This window comes from Anabrus simplex, chromosome 1, assembly GCF_040414725.1.
Source record: "Anabrus simplex isolate iqAnaSimp1 chromosome 1, ASM4041472v1, whole genome shotgun sequence".
Lineage (NCBI taxonomy): Eukaryota > Metazoa > Arthropoda > Insecta > Orthoptera > Tettigoniidae > Anabrus > Anabrus simplex.
The window spans coordinates 615,352,460-615,377,900 of NC_090265.1; the positions used below are offsets into that span (position 1 = coordinate 615,352,460).

General features: G+C 39.8%; 1 protein-coding gene across 1 annotated transcript in view; it reads right to left on the reverse strand.

Annotated features, from left to right (window-relative positions):
• Nucleotides 1–5,094: 5,094 nt before the first annotated feature.
• The window catches only part of LOC136857206 (uncharacterized), a 312,308-nt gene continuing 291,961 nt past the window's right edge, over nucleotides 5,095–25,441 (reverse strand). Inside the window, exons 6-7 of the mRNA XM_067135668.2 lie at nucleotides 8,163–8,273; nucleotides 5,095–5,778 (exon numbers count right to left, since the gene is read on the reverse strand). Coding sequence (XP_066991769.2) covers nucleotides 5,533–5,778; nucleotides 8,163–8,273 — 357 coding nt within the window. The 3' untranslated portion in view covers nucleotides 5,095–5,532. The remainder of the gene's footprint in view (nucleotides 5,779–8,162; nucleotides 8,274–25,441) is intronic.

Here is a 25,441-nt window from a genome sequence, read left to right on the forward strand (position 1 = left end):
CCTAACAGGTCTACAACATACCTAATCTTCAGTGCCCATATGTTAATGGAAAAATATTGGCAAAAATGCAAAAATCTGTTTATGGTTTTTCTTGACACTGAGAAGGCATATGACAGCATTGCAAGAGAAAAGATATGGGAATGCCTGAGAAAGAGGAATGTGCCAGAGGGACTGGTGGGGAAAGTTCAGATGCTGTATGAGAACTGTACCAACTGTATGCGATTGGGTGATGGACATTCATCTTGGTTCAAGACTGAAAGTGAAGTCCAGCAAGGCAGTGCATTATCCCCATTATTGTTTATCACCATCATGGATGTCATAATGAAGAACATCAAGAAAACCTCTGGTGAACTAAATGCAATGGCCTTCGCTGATGATGTTATGATCTGGGGAGAACCTGAGGAACAAGTACAGTCGAGACTCAATGAATGGAAGGTTAAGTTCCAGGAGTTCAATCTCAAGATAAGTGAACTCAAAACGGTAGTGATGGCAATGAACGGAGAGGGATGACCAGCGAACATCATGCTAGGGAAACCATCCACTAGAAAGTGTGGAAAGCTTTATATCTCAGCAGTGTAATATTCGAGATACAATAATCACACACCAAGGAGGTGGAAAATAGAGTGCAGAAGAGCTCTCACTTTTACCAGCAAGTACGAACACACTCCTGGGATCCCAAAGTACCAACAAAATCAAAGCTGGTTATGTTCAATCAGTACTTCATACAAATCTTAACCTACGCTATTGAAACCTGCACCCTCACCAAGAAAGATTCGTCAAGGATGCAGGCATCCGAGATGATGTTCCTTAGGCCCACAATTCAAAAAACCAAACTGGACAAGTTAAGGAATGACGTGGTTAGGAAGGAAGCTGGGATTGTTACATCATTGTTAGATCGGGTCAGCATATCCAGAGTGGGGTGGTTTGGGCATTTAATGAGGATGGAGCCAACAAGGACAGCATATGTTAACTTGGAGAGACATGCGGCAGGGAACCGGATGGTGGGAAGACCAAGAACCCACTGGATGGATATCGTAAAGATGGACATTGCAGATCGGGGAAGGACACTGGAGGACGTCATTAACAACAGAACGTACCTCAGTAAGACAGAATGGAAGAGGCTCGCCAACAGTACCCGGGAAACTGGAACTGTAAAATGATGATGATTATAGAAATTTATGTGAGACCACTTTCTATGTCAGGAAAATGTATTTCCATCTTAGAACCTCAAAAGCATCATGAATGAAGTGATAGGCATAATTCTGCTACAATCTTGATGTCAGCTTTAGTTTCATAATTGTAGTGATCAGTAACAATGACAAAATGAATAGTCAGTTCCTATTTTTATTTTATTTTAAAAACATAATCATCTATTCAACAAAACACTGAAGTGTACTGTTTAGTATATTGGGTCCTCAGCTCTAAGGAAATGAGGAGCAAGTTACTTTCTGTACCAAACCAGAAGTTGCCACAGCACATTAGTCTTGCCAAGTTCACGGAAATGTATACAGCAATTAAACATGTGATACCTTCACAGCATTCAACACAGGAACTGACAGCATTCATAGGTACCAGCAGAGTTACTTGCTTGGGGGTGCAGTTCTGGGCAGTCTGAAAAGGAGCAGAAAGTGAAGGGTCTGGGAAATATTGTAGACTCAGTCAGAATAAGGTAATTTTATCACCTAAAATGTGCTTTTTACTTCAGTTAATTGCAGGTAATTTCTGCAATATTTATTTATTGATAATCTGAATTGAAAACAGGCCCATGGATTGATTTTATGAAGTAACAAGGGCTATGCATTTATGCACTGAATTTATTGCATTGATAACGATGGGCCGGAAGTTCTGATGTATAGATCCATTAGTATTAACTGATACATTGAATTTGTGTTATATTGAATAAATTGCATTCTATATTATACAACGTATTTTACTTACAGATTTTTCCAGTTCAACCCATATTTTTCATAGAGTCAGGTGAGTGGAAGTGCACCCACTTGCATCTGCTTTGTGGTATCCATAGTTGTATTATTAGTGTCACCCATATCTCTGACATTCCATATTTTCAAAGATAAGTCTGAGACAGATCACAGATATTGACAAACTTTCTAGTACTAACAGAAGACATAGTACACTTTAAATTATACATCTCATCAGAGATGGATCTGGGTAACGTATCTTCCCTATGGCTGGACATTCGCTGATCAGCTGAGAACTTTATAATAGAAATTATGCATCGAAGCTCTATTTATTCTTAATATATCCCAGGTATTTTATTTAGTAGGTAATCTAGAGAACCTAGAACTAGTTTTTAGGTTGAATAAAAGGATGCCATATATTCTGAATACTGTACCATCATTGGAAGACAGAGTAATTTTTTTAAGAATGTGTACTCTGTACATATTGACAAGGTGAAAAAGCTGAAATTATTGAGAATAAAAAAACAAATTAAAATTTTAGAACATTCTATAATGCATGTATGTATAACTGATCATTGAAGACAAGGTAGAGGGGAAATGTGGATGTGTGTGGAGAAAATTATCTTGGACGCAAAACCTCCGACAATGGTTCAACATCCACAATGCAGCAAATTTGATACAGGAAACATAAAATGGGTGAAATTACTCCATGATGGTTACCGACCTTCTGCAAGGACACAGCACCAGAAGAAGAAGGAGAAGAAGAAGAATACATGTTATGACATCCACCACTCAATAATGTTGGGTTAAAACTAAGATGTGGTGTTCCTTTTAACTTAATGACCAATGAGGGTTGCAGAGTGTAGGACTGCATATCTTTGCTGGTGAAAGATTGAGAAAATACCTGTCTTACTCATTTAGACAGCGAAGAGCTCCCTGAGAAGTGGGGAATAGTTTTCAATCCCCATTATTAGCTGGAGTTAAAACCTCATTTTTGTTGGAAAACTAATGCCTTACTTATTAAGCAACCTTGCTCACAAAACAACTTTATTTCTGTAAATTCTACATATTTATTTCAGTATATGAACTGGAGTTTTATAATACAATAGAACTTGATGTATTCAAACCTGAAGGGTCAAGAAAAAGAATTTTAATTAAACAATGCCACACAGTATACTTGTCCAAATCTTGAATTCAAAATGAACTAAACAAAAACTGTATATTAACAAACACCAATGATGCACTTTGACTGCACTTGCAGCTTAACAATGGACAAAAGAGACATTTGTGAAAGTAATAAATTACGCTAGCAGTGCATGCAGTATAAAAGTGTCCCCTTTAGCAAAACACCGGAACAATTCTGCGTCCCAAAGCAGCACTTTTTGGGGCACCGGGAAGAAGGCTGAAGAACTGGGACAATCCCAGTTTTCCGGTATTATGGGCACCTACCCTATCCCAGGACTACTTGCTCAGAACCTGAAAGACAACTTAGAGATCCAACTCCTGAGTCACTCATACCTTTTTGCCCAACACTTAATATTTTCTAATGTTGTTTGGTTCTATTAAGTTTCTGTTCTCTGTACTTTTCTTTAAATATGCCTCGCAGTCTATCAGATTTCGACTTTTATACATTAATTATGTGCCTTTGGTGGCGAGACCTAGTGTTTACAGTGCACTATGTTTTCTGGTATGGGTTAGAGCAATTTTTGTTACTTTCATTGAACTGTCTCAGTCTTGTCCTTGGCCTTGACAATGTGAAAGTGATTGAGGTATGAGCTATGCTAGTAATGCCATTCCTTATGCAGCCAGTCCCTGCTAAGAATGGTGTGAAAATGTTGTTCATAGGGTCTGTTGATGCATGTATATCTGTGGTCTTAGCAGACTGATATGTAATAGCAACTTCTGGCTCAGTGAGGAAAGGAACAGGAAATGATCTCACTTCTCATTTCCCTAGTATGCCTTTTCAGTGATGCCTAGGCCATCTATGACAGCTAATGGTGGAGTTGTTGGGGATCCAACCAGCCTTAGGGCTGAGGACTGAACATACATACACATTAATTATATAATATAAATATTCCATGCTCATAGGCATCACCTCGTAATTTGAAGGCCTTCGGGCCAGCAGTGGTTGCTTGGTAGGCCAAGGGCTGTAGCATCATGGGATTTTTGTTTGTTATTATGACATATTTGACAATCTATTGATTTCATTTGTTCTGCTAAATATCTTATTTTCAGTTCTAACCTAAATTTTCTATGTGGAGTGGTCCGTTAGTCATTTTACTAAAAATCATGAATCCTTGTTAATGTAGGTAAATCATGATTTAGTTGGGTTTATATCATCTATAATAGAAAATTCACTTAAATCAAGAAGGATATTATCTGCAGAGTTTGAAATTTGAAAAAGAAATAATTATGATCATGTATTTTTTAAACCCTCAAAATATGAGTACCTATACCCCCAAAATGACCTGCTCCTCATGAGGATAACTGTGACTAGATGGATAGATTTTTGAGAGATGTACACATTGCAAAGTGAAATGCATTGAGATGTCTTTGAAAAAGTTTTATGGATGGTTAATCTGTGCTTGAATATTAAGTTGGAGGTAAAGCTGAATATACTAGGGCTTACTGTACATGAAACTATCAGCACTTGAAACGTATTTCTTTGTAGGAACTGTTGTATCAGGAAAATATTTAGAATACTGGTAATTTTGGAATATTGCCAGAACTGCAGTACAGTTCTGCTTTTAACAATTAATATTCTGACTATAAGATGTTGCTTAAAATTTCCTTTAAACTTCAGGGTTGAGAGACGGAAACTTTCTGAATGAGATAGTTATGCAAGAGGGTATTATTCAAAGGTGGACAACAGATTGTTTTGCTCATAGATGTGATCTAATTCCAAATGACTTTTTTTGTCTTTAGCAATAATCAAATATGTAATATTTTCAATAAAACCTATGATTAAATCCATCTGGAAGTTTGTAATTAAAATTACATGAGAAAATGAGAATGAAGAATTTTGCTAAAATCAAAACAGACTGTCACTAAGTAATATCAGATGAACACTAAAAGTAGTGATTGACAACTTGAACAAAACTTGCAGTTTTATTTTAATTCCTGATAATCAAAATGTTAGTGCAATACTGAGTAAACTTAATTATAATTCATCCTGTATTACTCATTAACACAACATTTATTTCAAATTGAATGTTTACAAATCCAAACTAATATCCTGCTAACAATGTCTTTTGAGCTGTTTCTCAGTTAGTTACATTCAGTTCAGGATACTGCACTTCCCCTGCTTGGGCAAGGAACTCACAAACATACTGTATACGGTATGTGTAAAGAAGTCAAGAGTGAAATGGTGAATAATAACTTATAAACTCCTCCTTAGAATACATAATGACATAATATTGGAAGTGTGACTACTTTCATTGAAAGTTCAGGTGTCTCCACTAAATGAACTGCCTCTTGTGAAACTTATTAGCAGTTCCTATCAAAGAACTGCCTCTTGAAAATTTGAAATAATTCCACATTGTAAGTAATGTGAGTAATTTATCTAGGTTTTCTTAGATTCACTTGCGGTCTTGGAAGACCTTTTTTCTAACTGTCAGGCATATGTCTCTCTGAAACGCATCTGTAGATGTTGGTACGCAGTGTAGATGGTGCCGTGTTTTGATGCAGGTTTGCTTGTAGTCAGAGGTGCAGGTTGTTTTGTTGCCACTGGCTGCTCAGCCAGAACAGGACTCTTGATTGGCTCTATTGGTGTATCATTGTCAGGATGCACAAAGAAGGCAACGCAGTGTCGACCACGGCAGCGGGTCATGGGTTGTTCAGGAACAACCACTCTGTGACGCTGCAAAACAACAGGAATTAATCCACAAATAGCAATACAATAATGATTACTGGGAATTCGATTTCTAAAACCTAAAATCTCTGAAAATGTGTATGTACTTTATGCCCTAAAAACTTTAAAACATGACATAAAAACTTGGAAATATGATGTAAAAATAAATACTACCCAAAATTTGCCTGCCAGCAGCAAATTGGCCAAACACTCCTAACATTATTTTTGTCCTTTCTATTTTGACAGCTTACTACTCATGAAACCCATGAAATTCAAACTTCATTTAATTACAAAATATTTCTAGGAAAAGGAAATCCAAGCTAACCAAACACAAACAAAATTGCTTGGTATTATCTGCACAAACTATGTTAATAATAGGTACTTGGAGAATGGCTAAAACTATTATAATGTAACCAAAAATATGTTTTAATGTCTTTTTTTTTTTTAGTTCAATATGACTTTATGAAAAAGTATATAGAAAAATATGTATTTTTATGACCAATAAAAACCATGTCATCATATTCACAAAAGCTAGAAATGTGTTTAATGGGAGTAGGAAAACATTATTTTAAATGACTTTTTCCAAATGTAGTCTCAAAAATTATTTGGACTCTGCTGAATGAAATGGTGTATTATTATGATATGCTACCTGTAAACATTTTTCAAAAATATTTTAGAATATTTATGCACAAGTGAGAAATTTTACAACTTTGGACATGATTCTCTTTGAAGCTACCTATTTCTGTAATTGTTTGATTTAGAAGGAAGGCTGTGGTTTTCACTAATCTGTTCCAGAACTATGTGTGAAAAAGTTACAAGCGCTGTTATAACAAACGCTCAGATAATGTTGACTATGGACCAGGCTGTTTTTAGGTGCTGACATGGGTAAATGTGTAAGTGAACATTGTGTCTTATTTTGAACTCATTTTCTGAAAATATACCCATTATCTCATGAAGTATACAAGCTAAGGTGATCATTTTTTTTTTATCAGGGAATTATTTTATGCCTAAATACAGCTACTGAACTAGAAACATGTATTTCCCTTGATTGGTTTCTTACTTAGAGTATTTTTATGACTTTTTTGCTAAATTTTGGAACATTAAAGGAAAATGAATGAATCTACAGCTGTTCACTCAATCCACTTTATTCTAGTTCAGTACCTACCTAGGGAAGGTTGTAATTATCAGCCCTAAAAATTTCAAAACTTAAACCTTCATAGTTCCTGCGATACTGGAATATCTTTTCTGCCAAATTAACATTGTTAAGATAGGGCTTTCCCATTCCCCTTAACATAAGTTTGTAAAGAGAGACCAAGATAAACATACATTATCACAGAAATACAAGCCTTAGTGATTAATAAGTAGGAGCAAACTGTATTTTTTTCAGTAAGTCTGTAAAAATTACTCTAAGTAAAGAAAAAGAACACACAAGTTTCAAATCAAGTCAGAGAGAGGAAGATGAACATGAAAAGCAACACTTAATAGGATAAACACAATGACAGGTCAGCATCAGAGAGGAGAGCAATACAAAAGGTGACAAGGACAAAGATAACGACAAGAAAGGATAAAGACAATCTTCACAGCTTAATAAAATTGCCAACTTAGGATAGATAGGCTCAGGTACCAGTTCCTCTACATTTATTTGTTCTCATCCCCTGACGAGCTTGTTTCTCCTTCCCACTTTCATCTGGAGGACAGACTTCAATGCTCACTGAGAGGCCATTTTAATAGATCTTCAGTCATGATGTGGAATGTGTAGGATAAGAAGAAAGCCAGATAAACACAGGAAAAAGGAAGAGGAAAAAGTAATACTGAAATGAATACAGGAGGTAAAAGACTAGGAATACTGGACAAACACAAAAGGAGAAGAGGAACCCAGTAGGACAATATCAGTAATGGAAAGGAACACTGAAGGCTCAGATCAAGTGTTGACCAGGACAGATCCATACATAGGTAATTGTGAAAAAGTCAGGAAGAAGAAAGAAAAGATTGTATTATTGTACTATTGTACTATGAGGCAGGACAGAGTTGAAAGTGGGAAATGTTTGTTCATTATTAACTGCAGATTTTATCTGATGTGCAGACATTTTTTTTAATTATCTGTTTAATAGAAGTTACTCTTTGAGGTTTCTCAAATGACCGATTCAGATGATGTAATTAGTTTTGTGTTTGACTTCTGCCTAGCAATTTTTTAACTTAACTATCTGTCAAATTAATTTTAAAACAATCACATGTTCACTGACAAAAGAGCCAAAATTATTTTATTAACTATAGGCTGATATGTTAACACCTTATTTACTTTGCAGAATGCAAAACCTTGAATTTTTTTTTTTTTTTTTTTTTTTTTTTTTAAATCTTTCAAGGAGAGGACTGTTGGAAATGGTTGTATTTACCAGTGCAGGGTATTTGCCACCAGTCCAGGAAGCCAGAAGCTCTCCGGTGTTAATCAAGATGGCACCTGGTAGATGACCCACACGTCCCCACCTGTGATTAGGCGTCAACATCTGGAAATAAAAGTCATTAGATCAATCTCCATATTCAAAATCAAAATCTCTTTATTTGCAAATGAGGTGTCTACCTCGGTGGCAAATGGTACACTAAAATACATTATCGTCAAGCACTAAATTTTAAATTAACAAGAGAAGAAGAAAATTTTCCTAGAATACAAATTTTATACAATTTATGCTAACAATTTTTTCTATTAAACACACAGCTCATCCTTAATAAATTTATATTGTTTACAAAATTCTACTTATAATATCTCCTGTACTTGCAAACATAGTCAACTCATGTACAGTATGTGGAATTACTTCAAATAATACTATACAACTGGTATAAGATTAAAATTTACATTGCATTTATTTACTTTTTTTTTTTACCCATTTTGGAACCTAAGTAGCATATTACAATGGTTGATGCTGTTTACTGTAGCAAGATTGCTCATATTCTTGAACTGAATTTTAAATCGCAAGTACCTGTATATTCATTTTTAACAGTAGTAACAACAACTACACACCTTAATCCAGAATCTAATTACAAATACTGCACTGTAATTAACGGTTTTTTATTTCTACAATAGCTGAAAATGTATCTTCAAAATCACTTCAGGAAGTGCTTCCCAATTAGATACAAGATATTTCTTCACCTTTCAGTCGTGATTCAGGGTAACAACATTTACGGTAAATGTTGACAGTAGTACCATCTAGCAAAGATGAGTGACAGCAAATCCCAAATGATATTAATGACAGTCAGTGTGATGTTATTGTTATGACGTCATGCGACTACCTCAGTTGCAGGCAGACTGCAGCGTCAACCAGAAAACTCTGCACCAGTGGCGTATGCTGGGATCAAGACGTGGGCTACCACTAGACTTAGGTTACCCCCTTTTCATTGCTTGGTTTAATGAACGTCAAGCCTTCAGCGTTTTGAGCTACAGCCAATAGCCAATGGAGAAGCCTGCTGTGTTGTCAAGGCTGCTTCACAAGCTACTGCCCTGGCCTCTGCTTCTGCCAATGCTCAACCCCTGATTAGTGGAGATGGTAGCCAAGGTTTAGCAAATTTAAGTCCGACTTTGTGGCTAAATGGATAGAACGCTTGCCTTTGCTTCGATGGCCCAGGTTCAATTTTCAGAATCAACCCCCTCAAACTGTTATTTTCCCTCGCTTGGGGACTGGATGTTTATGACGTCTTCGCCACTAGGTGGCCACCAAGCCTATACACCATTATTATTATTATTATTATTATTATTATTATTATTATTATTATTATTATTATTATTATTAATAATATTAAATAAAAGTGTTGAATTTTACAGCAGTCGTACCCATCGTTCACTGGTTAAATAGCTTCCTCGGGATCACGGGTTCGATTCCAACCAAGAAAAGAGAACACTAAACCTGAAAGATTGTATTTCATTTTAACAGATCTATATATATATAAATTATAAGAGTTTTGTCTGTACATTGCTCAGAATTTGAAAAGAATGGTATTTCTGTATCGGTCATGTCCATAGTAACAAGGAAATGCACTTTTTACTTTTCTGTAATGTCTGTCTGTCTGTCTGTCTGTCTGTCTGTCTGTCTGTCTGTCTGTCTGTACACGCATCACTAGAAAATGGCTGAAGAGAATTTAATGAAAATTGGTATGTAAAGTCGGGGGATGAGCCACTACAATCTAGCCTATAAATCATTTTACTCACGCTGAGTGAAATGGTAGTTTAGGGGAAGGCCTAAAATTTAATTCTCAAATATTTATTTTATTAGTGGTCCTATCGATAAATACTGCATAAAGAAAGTTAAATATAATTAAATTTCCGAGCATTTATGTCATACATTGTTACCGTACCGGCTTCGATACCGGTAACACAGATATTCATGAATTCGTATTTTTGTTGCCAAGTCCTCATCAACGCTGAACCACGAGAAAATGGGTTAACAGTATTCAATGAAAATCGGTATATGGAATCGGGGAATAAGAAACTACAATCCAAGTTATAAACAATTTTATTCACCCTGGATGAAATTGTAGTTTAGGGGAAGGCGCTTAAAATTGAATTTTTAAATATCCATGTTATTGGTCCTACCGAAAAGTACTACATAACAAAAGTTATAGAGAATACAATTTCCGATCATTTATGTTTTATTCAGTTTTACCGTACTGACTATGATAAGAGTGATATTTCAGAGTCGGAGGAAAACTAAATGTGGAGGCCTACAATATTGAAAGTGCATAACAATAATCAACAATAACATAACACTGGTCATTCTTTGTGGTGATGTTCTTTGTCTCTTATCCTGCTGCTCAACTCAAATAGATGGGATTACTGCTGCGTAACGAGTATAACAGCCTGGCTGAATATTGGCGGAAAATAGCTAGGGAGTTAGCAAACTTTCTTCTCTAGCATGCCATTCCTCTGGTTCATATATTTTCTGATACTGCCGGTACGTTACAGACTGGTTCATCATAGCATTCCAGCTATTCGATCCCTACTCTGACGCACTGTTTCTATTCTGTTCAAATAGTTATTTCATTCCTGCCCGGTAAGGGGCAGGCGGGCCACCAGCTAAACATGTAGCTCTGGCCGGTGAGTGAGTACAGAAAAGTAGAATTTTGGAACACATACATAGAAGTATGTCTCGTACATACTGAAAACAAAACACAGTCAAATACAGATTGAAACAGAGAAAATGTAAAACATACACAAGTATATAACAAGGAAATAGTATGAGATTTCTTCCATGTCAGTCTATTTTTCATGATTTCGGTTGGCACACAAAATATAAACACACAACACATCGTACTGAGAGAGAAATGTCTTCAGTTCAGCTTGACGTACGATACGAAAAACACTATGGTGGAAGCAGAAGAAAATGAACGAACACTAGTGGAACAATGAGGACGCGAAAAACACAGAATGATGGAAAATGAACACGGATAGAGATGACACTGGTAGTGTCGTAAAGCACTCAGACACAGATATTGGAGGCCGGTACCACTGCCGCGAGGAGCATCATAATATCCTGTAAAAGAAAAGTGAGAATAAAGAGGCAGTGGGACAGAGGGGGAAGTTACGTGATAGGGGTGGGGAAAAGGTAAGAGATAGCAGGAAGAGCGGTCATTATTAAGGATAGCGGTGGCAAGAGGAGAAAGGTTGAGGGCTTCTTTAATCGCAGAATGATTGATGGCTAGGGCAGATTGTAAGTATTTGAGACGAAGATCATGGACATGAGTAAGGATGTTGGGGAAAGAATAAAGAGGTTGGAAGTCAGCAGAAGGGGTGTCAAAGGGGAGATGGTATGCAATACGCATAGCATGTCTGTCAAGTTTAAGCAGGGTCACGTATTGCTGTCTGTCAGCTGTGAGCCAGGTCAATGAACTGCATGTTACGACAGGTCGGATAAAGGATTTATAAACTGTGATGATTTGGGAAGGACGGAGGCCCCACGTTTTACCAGTAAGAATACGTAGGGCTCGGAAGCGTTGAAGGGCACGTTTGTAGACTTGTGTTAAATGATGTTTCCAATGAAGGTTGTCCTGGAATTGAATACCAAGGTAGATTAGGGTATTAGTTTCTGTTAGTGGAGTATTATACAACGTTAAAAGAACTCGGTGACGGGGTCTAGTGAGGCGGGATTTTTTCCGAAACACAATAAATTGGGTCTTGGTGGGATTAACAGCAATATGCCAGGCGTCGAACCAGGATTCAAGAAGGGAGAGGTAGGTCTGTAAATAACGGGTAAGAGTAACAGTAGGTGTAAGTGCAAGGATAGCCAAATCATCGGCATATTGATAGTCTTAAAGGGGGGTCGGAATGTGGGATATCATAAGTATATAAAATATATGAAAGGGGGAACCTTGGGCTACGTCCGCAGTCATACGAAAGGAATAAGAACGGGTACCACGGATGAGAATCTGTGCTGATCGATGTTGAAGATAGTTGAAAATAAATCGAATGATGGTGATAAGAATGGGAAGATGGCATAACTTAAAAAGCAACCCAGCATGCCAGACTGAATCAAAAGCCTTATTCACATCGAGACAAACTAAAGCGGAAGTTTTACGGGGGCGAAGATAGGCATTGAGAGAAGAGGAGATGTGAAAGAGGTGATCTTGAGTAGAATGATGGGATCGAAAACCGGCTTGAGAGGATGGAATAAGACCTAGAGTGTCGAGGTAGGAGGAAAGTCTCCTACACAGAATCCCTTCTTGCTGAGGACAGGGAGTAAGGAGATTGGGCGATAAGACCGAATGTCAGGTGGGAGTTTATGGGGTTTTAGGAATAAAAGAAGATTGGCGTTACCCCATTGATCGGGGTACGCGCTAGTATAGAGAATGTAGGTGTAAATAATGCTAAGAAGATTAAAAAGAATAGGAGGGGCTTCTTGAATACGACGATATGAGATGGTATCTGAGCCAGGGGAGGTGTTTTTCCGATGTTTCAGGAAAAGCCGGATATCGTTGGGTGTAATGGGAGCATTTAATGGATTAGTATAATCAACTTGAGAAAAATGAAGGAATGAAGGTTGAAGTTCAGGGAGGTTAGGATCAGAGTAAGCAATGATGGGTTTGTGAGGATGATGGAAATTAGGGGCGTGGGAGGGGGAAAACCCAGTTTGATAATAGTCAGCGAAAAGATTAGCCTTGTCTTGGTCAGTTTGTGGATGATTGGGGGGATGTGTAATAGGGTAGCGAGGAAGAGGGTTGGTAGTTTTAGTTAGTTGTCGAAAAGTCGCCCAAAAACGTCGAGGGTCGTGATAATCAGCTAGCTCAGTACACTTGTCCATCTACATTTTACGTTTAATAGCTTTAATATATGAGCGCGCATGGCGTAAAGTTCGGTGGTGTTGTTGAAGCGTAGTAGGGTCCTGGTTCGAGTATATGCAGTAAAGTAGTCATGAGCTAGCTGCAATAAACGGAGAGCTTTGGGGGGTATAGGAGGTTTGGAGGGGTGGTAGGAGTGACGAGGAATATGAAGAGAATCTGCGGTAAGGATAGATCACTCTATTTTAGAAATTAGGGCGAATAGAGTGGGAATATTAGTAGGCGGTACAGCATCACTGAGTAAGTTAGTGAGAGTAGTGCGATAAGCATTCCAATTAGTTATATTGAAACGACGAGTAGGAGGAGGGCGAGGAGGGGGTAAGGTCTGACGGGGAAGAATACCAGGAAAGGTGAGAAGGGCTGGGGCGTGATCGCTACCTATAGAAACGAGCTGCTGGATAGTGATGGATGTGGCAAGGGAGGGAGAAAGAAGGAGGGCATCAGGGGTAGAATTATTGGCTGGGAGGGTGTGGAAAGGAAAGTGGAAGGGCATGCCCCGGACAGACGTACATAAATTAGAGAACTCGGATTTGAGTAGGGGTATAAGAAGTAACATTAAGATCTGCAACTATAATATATTCATAAAATTTAGCGTCTATGTATTTAATAAAATCAGAGGGAATGAAAGGTTTAGACGGTATGTAGATAGTAGCTACCGTAATGGTTTTCTGAGGAGTAATTACTTCTAGTATTAGATATTCAGAGAAATTAGTAGGGAAGTGAAAGTAATGCTGAATAACAGTAAAATCCCGTCTGACGCCGATAGCCACGCCACCACGGCCGGCCTTGAGTCGGATGATCATCACTGTTCTGAATGAGTAGTGTACACACTCAAAATTCAACCCTGAAAAGGGTCGTTTCTAAAGAAAAGCTTCTTCCTCTTCACTTTTATTAAATTCTACATTCGTTTTATTCCAAAATAGCAGTGAGGTGGGGGTTTCTCTTCTGGCTTGGAGGAAAAAATTGTCTCCAAGTCAGATAGATTTTTCCGCCGCCTGCGTAGTGAACTGAGATTTTCCGACCCATCAGATTAATAAGAGGGCATAGTTTTTGCCTGGGAGTCTCCACTATTCGACACCCCAACCCGGCCTAAGATAAAACGAAGTGTGTTCACGGATCACGGCTCTCTGCGGCTGGTGATTCCAGCTCTGGAACTTTGGGCTGTTAGATCGGCAGTGTAGTACTGTTCGTTAAAAGTGAGAAAATGTGTGGTTTTTCATTTGATCCAGTATTTCATATAAGTTAAAAGCATTGCTTTTAATCGCGCCATTCATACTGACGTCATTGTAATGACCTATGTTCATTTCAGTTGGGAGACAGTCTTTCTGAGGATGTAAAAAGGCAGGTGGAGAGTGAGTGTCTGTCATTAAAATGAAAACTCCCCAACCTCATTGTGACTGATGGTAGGCAAGGGTGACCCTTACAATGAAAATTCCCTAACCCAGTCTTCATATGAGAAAAGACGTTTGGCGACTTCCCCGTCGCGTTTCTAGGGTAACGTTAAGTGATACGCAATTTAATACAATCTTGCTCACAGCTTGTACACTACCTAACCTAGAATACTGTATACAATGTAGAATTCCGTAGCGAATCACGGGTACATCAGCTAGTCTACCAATAAAAAGAAAACTACATTGCTCCTATAACAGTCCTGCAGTGTCTTCCTACAAGGATGCAGAAGTAAACGGGAGTGAAATACCAGCACTCTGTTATCTATATAATTAAGTCAAAAGTATGAGTGAGGAAGTAAGGATGAGTAACGCATGGTTGGTAGTTCGCATACCTATCACCCTGGTGCTCGCTCCTATTAGCCGTGTGGGATGAGTCGAGGGGAGAGGGACTAGAGTCGGCTGCAATATTAGTCTCCGATGCCTTGCTCTCAGAAATACGTGCGACGTTTCTTCTCATTGCTTTCAAGTTTCGTAAATGGAACAATGTGTCAGATGCTTACATTATAATGTGCTTTAGACTTCCATCATTCTCAAATGAAGTTTGGGCTTCACTGATAGCCTTGGTAGCCGTCAGTATATGCTACTGCTCTGCACCGAACTCCGAGGGAACCACTCAGGGAAGAATGTAAGCCACAGAAAACAGTAGTCTACTTTTTGTGTTATTTCAAGAGTAATTAAAAACGAATCCTGGACAAAAGGGTTTAAAATAACTAGGCATTTTACAGTCCATATATTTTAAGAAAATCAGTAGTAGTGTGGGCCTGTACGATAAAACATCAATTAACTGTTTTAATATTCCAGTTATTGATGCTCTTGGAATCGCGTGCATATAAATCTAGCTCCTGTATGGGTAGACTGTACCTACATGAAGTTCGGTCGATATTTAATAACCCGTTTCTCCATAATATCGAGAAAAAGAACTGAGAAGAAAAAACACTGGTTCAATATTGAAATGGCCTTAATTTATTCTTCGTAATCTGCAGGCCTTCGGGCTGAGCAGCGGTCGTTTGGTAGGCCATGGCCCTTCGGGACTGTTGCGCCATGGGGTTTGGTTTTAATTTATTCTGTAAAATCTATAGACTCTTTAGAAGGAGGTTTTACAAGACTCCATAGATTTTACAGTACGAAATAAAACATTTTCGTCCAGTACACCCTTTGCTTACTCTTTAAATAACCGAGCAAATTAATGTTCGGTGACGTCTATGAACGCTGGAGTTGCTAGGGATTCAACCAGTCTTCGGGCCGAGAACTCAACATACAAATATTGAAAATAGAATCCAGTGTCTACTCTATAGTTAAAGTCTTCAGAAATGAGCTCTGTAAGAGGAGGTAACTTCTCTTTAATCATTTGTACTTTTCAGTTAATTATCCTAATGAAACATTGTGTTAATCAACGAAATAAAACACATTTCTAGAGTTTTGCGGAAACGAACTCATTCCAACACTTACCCAGTTCGATTATTATTCAGTGCACAGAATATTCCTCATAAAGTATTCACAAAGTTGGGATGGAGATATAAAACTGTTATACGGAATAGCCAAAATTCACCGAGCTTTTAATGGATTGCATAATATATTACTGTTGCTATATCCCTGCCTGACAAACAGGTGTCTAATATAGCAGTCCATCATCGCTACAGGGAGAAGGTTGTCCACAGTTATATAACCTTTTCGTAAGATATAGCTCCTACTGAGATTGTACTGTAGTTTTTCATTTTACATTTAAGGGGCCTATGGAAAGTATGATTAAACAAAGGAAAGGTAAAAAGAAACAAACAAGCAAGCTTGTAATTTTACATGACTGTTTATATCGTGATCATAGCCCCTAGATCTCCAGTTTTTACGTGGAATCTGAACCATTGGGACTTGACTTTTCATTTCAAAAATTCCACATTCATTGGCCGGGATCTGAACCGCAGCCACCTTGGTGAGAAGTTAGTGGCAATGCCACTCTGCTATTATGCACTAGAAAACGTCATCATTATTCAATGGTTACGTGGTATCAACCGTGTAGCTGTAAGCTATTACATTTGGAAAATGGTGGATTCGAATCCTTGAAGCCCTAAATATGTTTTTTTCCGTGACATGCAAATGGTAGGGCAGCTAGGCTGTACTCAAATTTAAGGTAACGGTCACTTTCTTAACAGTACCGTACTAGTCGTTTTCTCTCCCAATGTTGCTTAAAAACCCATATGATTCCCCCAGCCGCACAGTGGGTAATTTCTAGCATCCAGCCGGCCAAAAATAATATTTTCCACCCTTGTCTTTGGTGCGCATTTTCTGTGAGTCGTGTTTATAAGACTCTTGGGTACAGCAATAAAGTATTGAAAAGTCGCGCTGTCTGATTATCTAATCTCAACCGAAGGCCTAAAGTGGCTCTCTTCCTTAGGGCATCATATTCTGGCGAGGCGAGCGCGCAGTTATTACGTGAGGGCTCAGTAAAGACGTCAGAACTAAATATTTATTTCGCTTGCAATGTGATTATATTAGATGAAGGTATGTATTTTATATAATATGGAGCATTGTCTGAAAATTACTATATTGTTGTCCGGGAATATGCGCTTAAAATTCAGGTACACGGTGTCCAAGCGCTATCTAATTATACAAATTTGAGCTGACTTTCAAAATGGATTGCCTTTGATTTCCGCAATGAAAGTATTTTGGATGAGTTATCTATACTTTAATGAATAGAAAACTATGACTTTTTGCTGCAACCAGGCGCGACCATGAGAGTAATTAATTTTTATCAGAAGCCATGTACTCTGTAACCCGGAGGTCGGTTTTCGAGCTGTTGAGGAACAGCCGGGAATATAAGCGGAACGATGATATTGTGAATGTTGTAATTGAACATTTAGACTTCAAGGATTGTTCCGAGGATATATCCAAGTCAATAATGAAATCTGTCAGTATTTTGTGTGCTAAAATTCGATCACGCTGGACAAAATATAACAAAAAAAGGGACAAATTGCTGAAGTACAATAAAAGTTGGTTCGAGCAGAGAATGAGCCTTGCAGAAGGACGTGCATCACAACATGTCAGGATGAGTCTGCCAGTACTAGGCTATAGCTCATTCCATGTTAAGAAAACAGTATTGCTTCCTTCCCTCTTCCTTGTCTATCCCTTCCTATCTTCCCATCCCCCGCAAGGCCCCTGTTCAGCATAGCAGGTGAGGCCGCCTGGGCGACGTACTGGTCATTCTCCCCTGTTGTATCCCCCGACCAAGAGTCTGAAGCTCCAGGACACTGCCCTTGAGGCGGTAGAGGTGGGATCCCTCGCTGAGTCCTAGGGAAAAGCCGAACCTTGAGGGTAAACAGATGATGATGATGAGTAATTTGGCAGTGATACATCCAGGTGGCTTCTGTCTGTCAGGTCATCAGCCCAGAGGCTGGTTGGATCCTCAAACAGCATCACCAAAGGCTATGCAGTTATAAGGAAACCACAAGAACCAATGGCAGTACCAAAATGAGGCATACTAGGCAAGATGAGTAGTGAGGTAGTTTGCCATTGCTTTCCTCACCGGGCCAGACAGTGCTATTGTAGCATAACTAACCCTAGGAGCAACACCTTTCATGACACTCAGACACACTGGTTGTGCTCTGAATGTCATTAATCAACACCACCCATACCACAGCAGCTTCCATATTGTCACAGCCATGGATGAGACTGGAACTTTAGTGGAAGCTACACTTTGCTCTGGCCTGTGCCAAGAGATGGATGCAAAAGTACTGTATCCATCAAGAAATGACAGCAGGCAGCCAGGTGGCTTACTCAGTGATTAATATGTCCAGATATTTGATAAACTTCCTGTTCAATCGTAACCAGAAGAAAATACCAGCATAAAAAGTTACAACACAAAAATACAACTCCGAGGAGATGGAAAACTATAGTCGACAGTTCACTATTGAACTTGTACATAACATTTCATTTTTCAGAATGAAGCTTCCGTGGCTCAGACGGCAGCGCGTCAGCCTCTCACCGCTGGGTTCCGTGGTTCAAATCCCGGTCACTCCATGTGAGATTTGCGCTTGACAAAGCGGAGGCGGGACAGGTTTTTTCCGGGTACTCCGGTTACTCCGGTTTTCCCTGTCATATTTCATTCCAGCAACACATTCCACTCCAATGTCATTTAATTTCATCTATCAGTGATCTTTGCCCCAGAGGAGTGCGACAGGTTTCGGCAGCCGGCACGATTCCTATCCTCGCCGCAAGATGGGAGCTTCATTCATTCCATCCCTGACCCGGTCACTGACTGGAAAACAAGTTGTAGGTTTCCATTCTCAGAGTCTTTGAAACATTCTTAGCCTAGTCTGATATTTTTAATATTCTTTTAACATTTCACCACTTACTCATAATGGCGAACTCATTAGTCATTAGCTCTCTCATCGCGCAATAATAATATGCGGGTTTTCAGGATACGTACTAGTAAAATGATTAGGGTTAAAAGCAGACAGATCGAATTATGTCGAGTCGACGGCTACTTGGTCAAATCGAACACATTGCACGCGGGGCGGCGGTCGACTCGACACTTAAGCTTCTCGCAACAAATGAGGCTGACTCGTTGAGTTGAAACTCCATTCCATTTCCATGGCTATATGGTTAGCGTGCTGGCCTTTGGTCACAGGGGTGCCGGATTCGATTCCCGGCAGGGTCGGGAATTTTAACCATAATTGGTTAATTTCGCTGGCACGGGGGCTGGGTGTATGTGTCGTTTTCATTACGCGCAGGTCGCCTACGGGAGTCAAATCAAAAGACGTGCATCTGGGTAGCCGAACTTCTCCTCGGACTCTCCCTGCACTAAAAGCCATACGCCATGTCATTAGTGTGACCGATCAGACGCGATAAGGAATTTGTTCAGAACGCAGCGGTTCTTAGCGCGGCAGGAGAAAGATACGTCGAACATGGGGTTGAGTATGCATCTTTGTTTCTGAATTCATGCCTTTTATTTCCTAAAGAAAAGACATACATTTTCTGCTATTATTCGAGAAAAGTAGTGGAACCTATAGACTCCGAGAAACTCATTCAGACAAGAAGAAAGACCGCCAGTCTGAGACACGAAGACGAATGATTATGCGGACAGGCTGAAGGGAAGGCAGGTCTGGGAAGAAATTGTAAATCTGCAGGGAAACCCAAACGTCCGTTAACATTTGACAAGACAATACTTCACGGAATATTGAAGGTAGAGAGGTAATAACTGATACACATGATTGATATGACACGGGGTTTGATTAACACAAAAATAAAGTACATAAAATGACCAAGAGAGTCGTCACTGCTACGAGTAGGTAGCTCTGTGTATTCCTAGATGTTCAAGGAACTGGAGTTAAACACACAGTGGGACCCGACATTATAAAATATTTTGAACGAGTGGCGAACACGTTCCATATACTGCCGGAATGAGGGATGAAGAAACTGTTCTTCTGCAGGACGTAAGCAGAGTTTAATCTAGTACTTACTTAATCTGTTTACCCTCCAGGGTCGGTTTCTCCCTCGGACTCAGCGAGGGATCCCACCTCTACCGCCTCAAGGGCAGTGTCCTGGAGCTTCAGACTTTGGGTCGGGGGATACAACTGGGAAGCATGACCAGTACCTCGCCCAGGCGGCCTCACCTGCTATGCTGCACAGGGGCCTCGCGAGGGGATGGGAAGATAGGAAGGGATAGACAAGGAAGAGGGAAGGAAGCGGCCGTGGCCTTAAGATGGGTACCATCCCGGCATTTGCCTGGCGGAGAAGTGGGAAAACACGGAAAACCACTTCCAGGATGGCTGAGGTGGGAATCGAACCCACCTCTACTCAGTTGACCTCCCGAGGCTGAGTGGACCCAGTTCCAGCCCTCATACCACTTTTCAAATTTCGTGGCAGAGCCGGGAATCGAACCCGGACCTCCAGGGATGGCAGCTAATCACGCTAACCACTACACCACAGAGGCGGCCTAGTACTTTATTTTGCGACGTAAAGCAACTTGCAAAAAAAAGTACTTTCTTTTTGCTATTTCATTTTTTTTACATTGCACCGACGCAGACTGATCTTCTGGTGACGATGGGATAGGACAGGTCAGGACTAAGAATGAAGCGACCTTGGCCTCAACTGAGAAGCAGTCCCAGCATATGCTTGATGTGAAAAATGGGAACCACCTAAAACTATCTTCCGGGATGCCGACAGTGGGGTTGGAACGCACCATCTCCCGAATACAAGGTAACTGCTACGTAGCCCAAACCACGTAGCCAAGCTGCTCGGTAAATCCAGTATAAAAGGCTCAGAAATCTTTATCTTCGGTTATAGAATAAGATTGGAAATATGCGATAAACATCTGTGTTAGTGGCTTGTCCAGCGTCTTTTTTTTTTTTGTATATCACCCCATTTCTTTTGTAATAATTGTAAAAATAGCAACTGTTGCTCCACTGGCCCACAGGATGCATTTGCAAGAGGGACAGATACAAGTGATGCCACTTGCGATGGCTTTTCAGGACCTGCTAATTCAGTACTATGCACACTATCTTACCAGCATGATTCGGTAGAAATGTTTGATTTTTACAATTATCTCCTATTATTATTATTATTATTATTATTATTATTATTATTATTATTATTATTGGGCACCCTCTTTCGACGCGTTTCTTCAAATTAGAAACCTACCGAGCTCGATAGCTGCAGTCGCTTAAGTGCGGCTGGTATCCAGGATTCGGGAGATAGTGGGTTCGAACCCGACTGTCGGCAGCCCTGAAGATGGTTTTCCGTGGTTTCCCATTTTCACACCAGGCAAATGCTGAGGCTGTACCTTAATTAAGGCCACGGCCGTGAATTTTAACCATAATTGGTTAATTCCGCTTGCACGGGGGCTGGGTGTATGTTTCGGCTTCATCATAATTTCATCCTCATCACGACGCGCAGGTCGCCTACGGGAGTCAAATCAAAAGACCTACATCTGGCGAGCCAAACTTGTCCTCGGACACTCCCGGCACTAAAAGCCATACGCCATTTTTTTTAAATAATAGGTTTGAGACTATCATAGAACGATTATACATCCCCTCAAAACAATAATCATGATCACTAATAGCACAATAAAACGATGTCAAACGTCTCATTTTCATATTCCCTTATTTGTTCAACTATTGTTTTCCACCGAACGCGGCGGTTTTTAAGTTTACAAGGACTAGGGAATCTTCCATTTTCAGGTCTATATCGGCCCTTCCCTTTCTGTTGTCAATAACTTCATTCTTCAAAGGGTCAGACCTGTTCCTCTATCTCCTGTGAGCTGAATTACGGGGATTTTGTTCACTTTGGTGGCAAAATAATAATAATAATAATAATAATAATAATAATAATAATAATAATAATAATAATAATAATAATAATTGTACCGGGCGGTACACCTCCACGCCGCTAATTTAAAATGTGCGCCAATTGAAACTCCTCTGCTGGAGGAAGTCTGAACTTTATCGACGGTATTAATTTTCAAGTTTCTCGGAAGATGTCACAACGGGGAAAGTTTGGAGTTTTTGAACTGTGCCACTTTTGATGTATTTTTGTTTTACCGGTAGTAAGAAGTGTGAACTTTCTCTTCTAGAGGACACTACTGAAAAACTACAATGGTGCACCCTAGTGCGACGTGAAATAACTATATTTTTTGGAGAAATGTTTATTTCAAAAGTTTGTTTCTTGTTAAATTTCTTTCTGTTATTGTTTAAGTTGGCTGTATACCCCTCTCTTTCCCCTTGTTTTGTATTTAGCCATTCCCGAATTTCTTTATTAATTTCTGACCAATCGGATGTATCTTCCCCCACCTTGAATATGTTGCTGTATCCTACCCAATAAAGAGTTTGTGGGAGGGTGTTCTCATTCCCCTAACGCCTCGAACTTTCCGCGAGAGTATATAAACTGCTGATTTTAGGGTCTCCGGGCCACTTCTGTTCCATCTTTTCGTGTGTAAAGTACATAGCAGGGGGCGGGAAGCGCTTCTTTCTTCGGCGGCAGTCAACAACCAGGTAATGGCCGATTAATTACTTCTTTTCTTGCTTGCTCAGCAGTTTAACTCTCGGGGCGGGTCCGAAGTTTTTCCATTATGTAACCTTCCTTAAAAGTAAAGGAACTTGTATCTATTCTATCTTTTAAACTACATATTGCGATAGAGAGTGCTTAACCCTCTCGAGCTCCCACTCATATTGTTTTGAGGTGAACTTGTTTTCTCAACCTATTCTTCCTTAACATTATGTAAATTTGTCAATTTCTAAAGTCACCTCTTTAGTATGGGATTAGCCCTTGCATCAGTGGCCTAGAGCCAAATTAGGTTTTGAAACAAATACATTAGGAGTGCAAATCGCCTCCTCTCAAATTGTTGATTTAGAGGTCATGTAATTAACCTTCTTGTCATTTAACAGACCTCAGTAGGTTGGGTATTTTACCCCTGTGTATATGTCCTGAGAGGACAGCTTGAAAGTAGAATTAGATGTGGCCTTTGACAGGCCTGAATTTTGAGAGCAAGTTGCTCTTTTCCCGAAAATTTTGTTTTCTGCGCGCCTCAAGGAGGCCTTACTGTGTATTTTGGAGCAAGTGCTCCTAGGTATGAATGGGGTTCTCCCCTCTCTGTTGACACTTGTGTTTGGGGTAAAACTGAGCTGATTGCTCAAGGATTGTGATCGCGGGGCTCGAAGCCCAAATCCTGTAAATACTGTAATTGTACTTTTGTTGCCTTGCTACTCTGTACCTGCCATATTTGTTATTTCTTGATTTTGAAAAGAAAATATAACCTTGTTAAACTTTAAATTCACTTTAATTTCGTAGCCTGAGACCTATTCACCACCCCGCACCTTCTTTCACCTCTAACTACCACGGAAAACTCCGTAACAAGTGGTAGCAGAGCGTGGTTGAATGGGTCTCATTTTAGCCCCTTTTGACGGCTAAACATTGCTTTGATTACAACTTTAACTATTTTCTCAGTTGCTGGAATTTTTTTTGATTTTTTCTTTTTCAAAATTGTTCTGTCATCATGCCCGGCCCTCGCGATGTTCTCCATCTTAACTATTTGCGCAAGGAGGAGTTGATCTATGAGTTAACTATCAGAAATGTGCAATCTGGAGGCACGGTTGCGATAGACTCCAACAAGCTTAGAGAGTCCCTTGACTTGCCCATTTCCATCCCCGCTTTGGGAGAGAAAGAAATTGACGACTCTCTTTCCACGATCGTCGAGAATATTACTGGGCTAGCATCTGTAGTTAGTTTTTTTGATGAAAATGATCATTCTCCTAATCAAATCAAGCGTGTGCAAGCCAGGCTGTTTCATTTTTCAAACAGAGTTAACGATCTGTTGTCTCTAAAGTTGAATGACGTTCAGAAGAAGGAAGCTAGTACGCTACTTGAAAATATTTCTGAGTTATCTAGCAAGGTCACTCAATTTTTAACTGGGGAAATTCCTCCCAAAACTGATCAACCCGTCACGATGAATGTAGGTAGCGAGGAAGAGCCTCCTAAGGGAGAAGTCAATAGGATAACCGTTGCTGCTCAAACTATCTCTGCCCCATTGGACAACGAGTCTGAACGCCGTAACTCATTGAATAATATACGTTCTGAATTAACTTCCTTGCCACTGAAACCTTTACCTACTATGTCACCCGGGTTCAGCAGCTTGCCTCATCTATTGGCAATGTTGCTCAGAGGTATATCGAAGTTTTCCGTTAATACCACCAGTGAAGTAATTTCATTTTTAAGATTTCTAGTTGAATTTCAGGATCATGCCCTTGTGTTTTCTCTTTCCCCATATCAAATTTTGCAAATCATCTATCCTTATGCAATTGGTATTCTCTCCGACAAAATAGTAAGAGTCATAGCTGAACAGTCATCTATTGAAGATTTTCACGCACACTTGCTTGCAAATTTTATTCCTGCTCGCGCGAGGTCATCTCTGATTCAGAAGTACTATTATCGTGTACAGCGCTTGGATGAAAACTTGGCTGATTTCATACAGGACATTAAGTTTTATACTAGGGTGTTTGCTCTTCACTTCCCTGAGGATCAGATTGTACAAGCCATTGTGGAAGGTATCTCACCATCCTATAGGTCATATTTGTGTTTCGCGGCGTGCCCGCAAACTTTCTCTGAACTTGAAGCATTGGCCGTCTCAGCGGAAGGAGTTAGATACGCCGATTCTTTGCGTGTCGCGAAAGAACCCCCTCCTTCTTTTAGTAATCCTCGGCCTCCACCTCGCCGACCAGTCAATCCCCGTAAATGTTATGCTTGCGGGTCGCCTGACCATCTTCGCAATAAGTGTCCACTGATCAAGTCGAGTGGGACAAGGAATGGGGCTGGTTCATCACAAGGCTGTTTTAAATGTGGGGCTTTCTCACATATCGCCAAAAATTGCCCAAATTCAAATAGCACCCCCTCCTGCTCAACTTCTGGTGCAACTTCCAACAAGAATCAAAAGTGACTAGTGGCTTCGGCTGAGTCAACTAATCCATCTTCCCGAGACTCAGCCCCGGGTAAACAGGTTGTAAATTCAGGGAACGATCAGTCTTCAAATTCGTCTTTTGAATGCCCTAAAGAGTGTCTTAGGATTGCGGCGGGTTCCCCCGCGCCTGTTCCTTTTCTTAAGATTGAGTTAAATAATGAACCTGTAACAGCTCTCTTAGATTCAGGCAGTGTTTGTTCGATTATTTCGGCTGAATGGTATTCTAAATTGAAATCTGTTTGTAAACTACCTGACTATGTCTCATCTCCTGTTCAATATGTTTCGGCTAATTCATCTCCATTAGAAATTCTAGGTTCTTTACATGTCAAAATTCGTATTTTTAAATTTACATGGAAAATTAAATTGTTTGTGGCCAAGCACTTGTCTTGCCCCATTATATTGGGAGATGACTTCATTTCCTACACTGGTCTTGTGCTCGATCTCCAGAGCAGGTCGTGCA